Here is a 9,467-nt window from a genome sequence, read left to right on the forward strand (position 1 = left end):
ACTCTGACCCATTCTCATGCCTACAGACCACGCTCGCAAACTTGGCATCATCCTCGACAGTGAACTGACCATGAAGCGGAAGATCAACAAATTCACCTCCTTCTGCTTCCATACCCTGCGCAAGCTCTGTAGAATCTTTAGAAAGATCCCAGCCAAAACCAGGAAAACCATCACCCAGGTTCTCATCACCAGCTGCCTTGACTAGGGCAACACTCTACGCCGGCATATTCTCCCAGCTCCTAAAGAGACTCCAGACAATACAGAACATCACTGCCAGACTCATTCTGGACCTTCCTTAGGGCACCCACTTAACCCCCCACCACAGAAACCTCCACTGGCTTCCCTTACAGAAGAGATGTGATTTTAAGCGCCTCACATACGCCTACAAAGGCAAGCATGATCAAGGCCCGGGCTTCATAAACCACCGCCTACACTTCCAGCAACCGACCAGACACCTGTGCTTCTCCCCTCTGGCCCTTGCGTGCACACAGAGTTCTGGCACAGCAGCGGCCGCTCTTTTACCTACATCGTTGACAAGGCCTGGAACAACCTCCACCTCTGAACTGCACCCTCGTTGGCAGACTTCAGAAAGAGACTCAAGGCCTGGCTCTTCGACAGACACATCGCACCCAAGTGCCCAGGTATCTCCAGGGTGACAGCAACACTCTCTTCAGATACTGATTGATTACATGCAGTAGGCCGCTGTGGTTACTGACACTGCAATAGGAGTAGCATGGTGTGGCTCAATGTGAATAGTTACATTACAATGTCACTTTACATACTGATGATCAAACCAGAACTAAAATCGTATTACAGCTTTACGTCCTTCAGATAATTCTGAATTATGTCTTGGCACTTGTGCTTTACTAGCTGTAGGGCAGTTGTTGCTACCAGTGTTCTTAAAGTGGTGCTGCTCCTATTCTGGGGACCATTGTGGATGTAGGCATCATAATGCAGCTTTAAATGCCTGGGATAATGTCTATACTGGTAAGGCAATGATGCTTTACCTGTGTTGAGTGCATCACCCTTAAATATCTCACTATACATTAACTTTATGTGGATCTTTGATGATAATGGCACAAGGAAATCTCAATGGCTGCAACAATAATCAGTTCACTAGTACTTTTAGATTTTAGAGTCAATAAAGAGAATTTTTAAGTAGTTTAAAATATTTATTTTATGTAGTCTCCTTTAAATTAGTTTATTAATGCAAAATACTAATATACAGTAACACACATGAAGAGTGGCCTGAATCTGTCCCTACTCATTCAATCCTGTCCTCTAAACTTGTCTAATACAGTTCTTAGTCTGAGAACGTTTTTAGAATAGAGTGACAGTCTGCTACGTTTCAAAAATATTCTCACGATTATCGGTCTCATGTGCTTCTAGCTATCAGGCATCCTCTGAAACAAATTATCAACTCTTCTAAGACTCAATAGAAAGTAGCAGAGGAATAAATAACTTTATTGTGCCCAAAGATTTTGGCCCTCATTCTGACCTTGGCGGGCGGCGGAGGCCGCCTGCCAAAGTCCCGCCGTCAGATTACCGTTCCGCGGTCGAAAGACCGCGGCGGTCATTCTGACTTTCCCGCTGGGCTGGCGGGCGGTCGCCTTCAGACCGCCCGCCAGCCCAGCGGGAAAGAGGCTTCCACGATGAAGCCGGCTCGGAATCGACGGGTGTGCGACGGGTGCAGTTGCACCCGTCGCGTATTTCACTGTCTGCACAGCAGACAGTGAAATACATGTAGGGGCCCTCTTACGGGGGCCCCTGCAATGCCCATGCCAGTGGCATGGGCACTGCAGGGGCCCCCAGGGGCCCCGCGACCCCCCCCTACCGCCATCCGGATCCCGGCGGTCCGACCGCCGGGATCTGGATGGCGGTAGGGGGGGTCGGAATCCCCGCGGCGGTGCAGCAAGCTGCGCCGCCGTGGAGGATTCAATGGGGCGGCGGTACACTGGCGGGAGCCCGCCAGTGGTGCCGGTCCGACCGCGGCTTTACCGCCGCGGTCGGAATCCCCATTGGAGCACCGTCTGTCGGCGGTGCTCCCGCGGTCCTCCGCCCTGGCGGTCAAAGACCGCCAGGGTCAGAATGACCACCTTTATGTCTGGAAAGTTCTCACAGCACTTTTCTGACACAGTCCACTCTCTATTACCTAATTCTCGGATTATCCATGTATGTATATTCACCTATAGCTCTTAGCTTTAGCAGCAACTGCGGTCTGAATAGGTGGCTCAGGAGGCAGCGTTTGTCTCTTGGTCTCTCAGATTCTCTCAGCTATGGATCAGGACTCAGCATCCCACCGCACCCGTATCGAGCAATGTCGAAGGAGACGATGGCGACCCCCTCACTCTCCCTAGGACACCTTATACAACATTTTGATTGATACAGTGTAGAACATTCAACATAGTTTAAACAATACGTCTTCTGATTCTGCAATGGGGTTTGCTACTTTCATCCGTTTACTTGTCCACTATATGTATCTGAAAGAGCAACGTCATGTATGAATATAACACCCAGGCAATTCACAACATTTATGCAAATTTTAATGTTTCTAGCTTTGCTGTGGTCAATTTTATTACGCCTCAGCACACTCCAAAGCAGTTTAGTAGTTGGGTAAATGTTGTAAGTGATAGAGCTTCCATTGTTTTAAGAGATAGATGTAGTTGTGTAGGTCAGAGAAAGGACATAAAAGAAACAGATAAGAGAAAATACATTCCAGCGTGTTTTGCAAGTCATGCAGCATGGGTTAAGTAGAGTTCAGAGCAGGCTTCAGGCTCTCAAGCAATGGCGGTCTTTCAGGCCTATCAGGTAATTCTTATGGTAATGGTTCATGCTTATGAATCTTTTACTATGGAGGCCTTATCATCTGTACATTGGGAACTTGTGAATTAAGGGACGGTACCGAGGCATCAGATGCTGGAAGTAATTTTGGATGCTGTATTTGCAGTGGTGTCTGTGCTCTGGGTATCAGTACAAATACTGGGTTGGCATAACATAGCACGTGTATTTGAAGAGGGCAGGAGTACCTGTGCTGTTGACAGATGATGAATATCTGTCACCCTACTCTTTTTATCGATCCCAGGTGAATGAAAGACTAAGTGGACCCACCAGGTTTTGACATAGTGACTACAGGGTCATAAATATAAATGAATGATCCACAAATTATTGGTGATAAATTGAATTATACATATTAACGAAAAACTTTGGAAATGTTGGGAACTACTGGACCTAAAAGGAGAAATATTTTGGTATAAGAGTCTGGCGAAAGGGTTCCAGACCCCTATGCATTGCTTCACTCCTCATGGTTCCTCTGATTCGTGCGTGCATCCGTCCGCAATGTCACGGGGTCTGTAGAAGGAATTGCACTTGTGCGGCTCATGATTCCTGCCCGCTCTCTCAGGTCTCTTAGATTCTTTGCTTTAATTGTAAAGCCATGCACAGTATGTTCCCTGCTACGCGCCCTAAAGGGCCTTTACCCACAGACTGCCTCATTCTCCTGAGACTAGCACTGCTGCATATCCAGACATGCTCCCCTATACCCTCCTTTATGGTAAAATAACATTTAATATGCTTTTACATGGGACGGAGTTCACCCTCTGCTGATCTGCGCTATAGAAAACTGTCTAATACAAATACTTTAAACTTGCATGTGGTTCTAAATGGTGGTTCTGTTGTCTTTCTCAGCCCATTACAATGAACCAGTCCTACACATCAAAGAGGAGCCTTCCAGCAAGAGTAGGAACATCACATGCAGTGCTACTGGGGGTTATCCAGAACCAGATGTCCACTGGACCATTGATGGGAAACCTGTCCCGAAAGGGTCCAGAATGGTGCAGACAGAGATCACCAAGAAAGCCTCCAAGGGGACCTACAGTGTTTATAGCAGTCTGGTCACCGAAGCCAACAAAGACGTTGAATGCATCATTGAGAACAAGCGGCTCAAAGAGAACCGGTCTGCATCCGTAACGGGCAGTGAGTACGGGTTTCATTTTGAAGCGGTTTAAGCCCGGGGCGTTCCTCTGATGGCCGTGCCAACAGCTGCAGTTTGCGAGTATTTACTTGAGATGTTTTCTCTCCAGTGCTACACAGAAAGAAAGGCTGTAGATTTAAATGGCCCTCCATCAAGATGGTAGCCAGTCTGCCACAACACCTGCCAGATTAGGAAACAGATTGATAGTAGGCCTCAGAAGGGAAAAAAAAACAAGCTTTGGAAACGCCAATAGGTCTTGCCTTTGAAATGTGAGTGCCAAACTATTGGTTTTGACAGTACTTGATTATAAAGCCTTGCTTAAAAAATGAAATTGTAAAACAAAAGGACATTTCAAAATACTGGAAAAGTAAATGTATCTCCAAAGGTATCTCAAAACTGTACATCCAAATGAATATTGTCTTCTCTTTGTAAATACATGGTTTACTTTTCAATAGTTTTATTCCAGAAGCTCTAAACTGAAGTAAAAAATAATAATGAAATGACAAAATTTAAAGGAAAATGCGTGCCAAGCTTAACGTACTCTCACGGGATTCTCACTCTGCACCAGCTAGGAAGAGGTTACTTCTCTTTTTTAATATTTGGATCCTTTGAGGACTTTCAAATAAAGAGTGGGTCCCTAGGTCTGTGGTGTACTGAAGAGTTTGCTTGGTATATCTCTATGGCATGGATCACCTGAGGCAGGAGTGGTAGGGTGGCGTCAACAACGGCCACCCCAGAATTCTGACCTCAGTAGATGTCCGATGGAAGCCTCACTTCTGGTGTCAGATGGTTGTAGGCTGGTTGTTCTTATAGGCTGTGCAGGTTAGGCCCTCGGTTTTAGCTGGGACCAGTTTCATGTGGTTCCTCTGCATCTGTTATTTGACGACCTGGAGGCAGTGGTCTTATGTGTGGCATCTAGGTCCATTGGGCTTTCCAGCTTTGAGATGTTCTGGGCACTGCTTTGCTAGTTGTAATGGGATGTGGTAGGCGTTAAAGAGGAGTGGAAAGCTGATTGAGTGTTGAGACTGCAAAGTTGGTGTGGAGAGGCATGATGGGTCTGACTTACTTGCTTTGTTTGCTCACTGCTGTTAGAGGTTAGGTTTAACTTGGGGCAGGAACACATCAACTGACTACTTCCTCAAGGCGTAGCCTTAGTTGTGGATACGGGTGCTTGGTATGGAGGGAGGAATGCTAGAGAGGAGTAGCTGGATTTGTAGTAAGTGGGAAGACTCATCTTCTGGCTCCAATGTGGTGGGGCTGTGCACAGGGTTGGGAACGGCTGGAGGAGAAGCTGAAGACTTGGCTGTTCTAAACTAGCTAAGTGGGACCTGCCGAGCGACGCCCACCCAGATTCTGGTTCCACCCTTCGGTGCCTCCAAACACTCACAGGTGATTAGCTGCGCCTTACAAATCTATTAAACACAATGCAACTCATCACACACATCACATCACAAACTACAACACAACACACATAACACAAAAGGACACAACATCATGCACATCGCATAACACAACATAGCATAAAACATGACATAACAGTTATTGGCAATTAAAAGCAACTAGGGAGGGCTAGTATTAGGAGAAACAGGTAGACATTCAGGTGAGAGATCAGCTGTGAAAGTGGGGGTGAGACAGATTAAGAGAGGTGGAGATGAGAGGGAAACTGTAAATTTAATGTGATGGTGACACCTATGCAGGTTGCGGTGGACATTCAAGTCCTTATCCTGACCCCGGCATCCCGCCATCCGTGGCATGGTGTGAACATACTAGCAGTGCAGTCGCTGGTGGCATAGGTTTGTTCTCTCGGGGTTTCTTGGTTATTCTCGTCACCATGCCACCGGCGACTGTACTACTAGTATGTTCACACCATGCCACGGATGGCATCCCGCCATCCGTGGCATGGTGTGAACATACTAGCAGTGCAGTCGCCGGTGGCATAGGTTTGTCCTCTTGGGGTTTCTTGGTTATTCATTCTCGTCACCATGGCAGCCCTGGAATAAGGTGGACATCCTCAGCATATGGTGTACACCCCACGCTGCATGGTGGCTAGCTACTCCTTACACATGGTTGCCAACCATGGTTTCGGATGGGCATCTTCCCTTTTTAATTTTCCTTAGTTCTCTTGCCCCAAACAACTGTTTCCTATACAGTTCTCTCCACTCTTCTTTGTATGCTTCTATTCACTGCCCTAGCATATCTCCCTTCACCTTTCCCCTATTTCTCTTCCCTTAGGTGTTTTCTCCTAATCAGTCCCATTCCTCTCATCTGTATTCTCCCTTTCCGTCTCACTTAATCTTTTTTACTTTATTTGATTTTTTTCTGTTTATCCAGCACTTTAACTTTCCCCATACTTCCTTTACCTCTTGATACTTATATCACTTTCTCTTTTGTTTTGGTTCTTGTCTTTCGCTTTTTTCTGCCTGTCGCTTTGTTAAATTTAATTTGTTTTCCATATTTTTAGAATTCCTTTTTTTCAACTCTTATTTTTTTCAACTAATCATTTTCTTTTACCCTGTTTTTGATGTATTCACCTCTTTTCTTTTTCTCCATTTTACATTTTTTGTTTCTCATTTCTTTCCTTGCCCCTTTATTTTCTTTCCTAGCCCTTGAATCTTTTTATTCCACCTATCTCATTTCCTGTATTTCCTCCCACTGCCATGCTACACCCCTTTCTTTTGTTCTATTTTAGTATACACAGATTATCCCCCTTCACCCACTTGGAAAGTGAAGCTTAGCATAAAGTAATTAATTGTTGATCCCTTCCGAAGCACCTGGAACAAACCTGATTTTTAGCTACATTGTTTAAACTATTGTTCTATAAAAGTACCATTTGGACTTTTTTAAAGAAATGTTTTACATCTGCTGCTGGTTGGGCTCACTCGCTCTGCTTGCCCGGTACCATTAGAGGTTAAGTTGGGCATGGGGTGGTACATTAGGCTTCTTGTAACTCCCTCGGGTCACAGTTTTTAGTTTGAGGAGGTCCTAATGCAGGGTGCTGAATTCAACATATAACACCTTTTAAGCACTTCTCATCATGTTTATAATGACATTGATATTTTGTGATGGATAAGAAACATGGGTAATTTAGAAAGCACACACTAGAATTGGTTTAGTTGACCAGAGATTGTAAATTCTGCCTTTGCTCATTATTTTATTTTGATTGTCATGTACTTCGCATGGAATAAAGACTTCACGACAAATATAACAAAATAGTGTAACTGGAGAGGATGCAAGAACAATACTTGTTAAGGAACAAAAGGCAACAAACATACTAAGCCTCAAGGGAAGGCAAAATATACTGTGACTGAGGTATGGTAATTCATCCAGAATTTATATGGGGATGTTCCCACACACATCAAACACATACAGGAACCACAAATCCTCAAAGGCACTATTAAAATATAGTATAAGCACACAAGTGTCTATATCTATACTGAATCCATGCAAAAGAAAGGTTAAATGCTGTGTCAGGCTGCTCTGAAACTCAAAACACTGTTTGTTTCCTTGCTTTTCAGTAGGAACCTGTGAAAGTAAAATTCAGCAGAGATCTTTTCCTGCATAGTAACAATGGCTGCATTTTCTTTCAGCTCGGATTGGTGGAAGTGGCTTGAGTAGTACCAGCGGCCTGGCCCTCTGTGATGGTTATGCTGCCTTCATCTACCTGTCAGTGCAATGGATTTTCTGGCATTTTTAACAGGACTTGTGCACCAGATTTTAAGGGTGAGTACCCGTGGAAGGTATTGCTTGGAATCAACCATTATGTTGTGAACAAAGGTGCGGTGTACTAAAACCTATGCTCCTTTTCTGCAGGTGGGAGGTGCTCTGGACTAGCACAGATGCTGAAGAGCAGAGATCTCTTGGGAACACTGATGCTACAGGCTCATCCCACAGTGTCCCACTAGGTGTAGGTACTTGTGAAGAAGCTCTTGTACAGTCACCGGAAACATTCAAGAACAAAGGATGGACCATATGGTCATGATAGCTAAGTTCCGGGGAAACTCTATGCAGATTATCTCGAAAAGACGTCCTTGAACCATTGGTTATCTCTACCGATCTATCATAGTATTAAAGTTTCCTGCCTGTCTCTTAATTTCAACTTCCTTTTGATGTTTATGGTGTCACACCTTATTGTTGTACCTGAAGCTGAGTAGGTGCCCTGGTACTGGCCACCAGCATCATGGCTCCATTAAGTAGAGCAGTGCAGTTTGAAAGTGCAGGTCACTTGAGGCTGAGTGGGGGAGGGGTGCAGGTCACTTCCTGTACTAAAGTACTTAGGCCATACCTGTTTCCTTGGACTTCCCACTTAGAAGACTACTACTGGTGATCTTTTTTGCATAATTATTTTAGTCTTTGTTTTATTCCTTGCAACACTGTGTCCGTGAGTGCTTTTAACTGTTTGTGAATCTGTTTGTGACGGTCTTTGTGGAGCACTTTTCTTTTTAAGGAGCACGCTTCCTGTCGGCCGTTTTGGCCAGGCCATGTAACTGGGAAGTTAGCGGTCTAGTGGGCTGCCTTATGTCTGAACTCAAGTGCCCTACTAACTATAAAAAGGTGTGGTGCGCTCTGCTACTACTGGTGATTTTTCTTTTTCCAGAATGGACAGCACAGTTACCAGACACCCCTCGCCCAGCTTGAATGACTTTAAGGCTAATGTATACTGAGCTAGATACTATGGTTTTAAAAAATGCTTAGACTGGGGGCACTATAACAGGAATGCCATATGTGTCAGTGAGTGTGTGGTCTTTGGAATGGGATATATGTGTGTGAATGACTAAGAGCCTGTGTCCTATGTACTTGTGGCACAGGACATACCTTTCTCCATAGGTGGCACCATTACATGTATAACACAAACATAGAACCTTTTTTTTTTTAAATGGGAGAAATTCAAAGTACAGAAAAATGTGCTGCAAAAATGTTCAAAATAGGGAACATTTTTTTCTGCACTTTAAATTTCTCCCATTTATAAAAAAAAAAAAAAAAACACTGCATTTTTCAGTTCTACGTTTGGTACAGTGTCTACCGGCCTGTAGAAGCAAGAGGCCTGCTGTCTGTAAATGTGACACGTTAAAACAGGAGAAAATTAAAATGAATAGTTAACTTAATCATTGAGATAAGTTTTCATTTTAAATTTCTCCCATTTAAAAGCATTCAGAAACACCACTGTTTTCACCCTTCAACAACGTTGGAGGAAATCATATGAAAAAACCTATGTGCAAGCCAAGTCTACCACAAAATGAGTAAAAAAGCCCACACTGATTTGCCGATAAGATAAAAAAAAAAGTAGCAACTCCTTGAAAGAAATCTATACAATAATCCAAAGCCTGATTAAACCGCCAGATAACTCATGGTTGCCTGAGGCATCCAAAAAAATTGTGATAAGCTTGTGGACTATTGTTTTAAAAAAGTTAATGATATTTATATGCATTTCCCTGTCAATACTTGTAGTTTGGAGGCTGGAGGCCCGCACTAAGAAAGGGCAGCATGCCACAGAGGGATG

The 9,467-nt window shown here is 44.2% G+C and overlaps 1 protein-coding gene across 3 annotated transcripts in view; it reads left to right on the forward strand.

Annotated features, from left to right (window-relative positions):
* Positions 1–8,066, forward strand: part of LOC138248841 (CD276 antigen-like) — a 79,065-nt gene extending 70,999 nt beyond the window's left edge. For all 3 annotated transcript variants that reach the window (XM_069202793.1, XM_069202792.1, XM_069202791.1), the window contains exons 5-7: positions 3,685–3,972; positions 7,558–7,690; positions 7,781–8,066. In XM_069202793.1, coding sequence (XP_069058894.1) covers positions 3,685–3,972; positions 7,558–7,664 — 395 coding nt within the window. In that variant the 3' untranslated portion in view covers positions 7,665–7,690; positions 7,781–8,066. The remainder of the gene's footprint in view (positions 1–3,684; positions 3,973–7,557; positions 7,691–7,780) is intronic.
* The last annotated feature ends 1,401 nt before the right edge of the window (positions 8,067–9,467 follow it).

Source organism: Pleurodeles waltl, chromosome 8 (genome assembly GCF_031143425.1).
Source record: "Pleurodeles waltl isolate 20211129_DDA chromosome 8, aPleWal1.hap1.20221129, whole genome shotgun sequence".
NCBI classification, from domain to species: Eukaryota; Metazoa; Chordata; class Amphibia; order Caudata; family Salamandridae; genus Pleurodeles; species Pleurodeles waltl.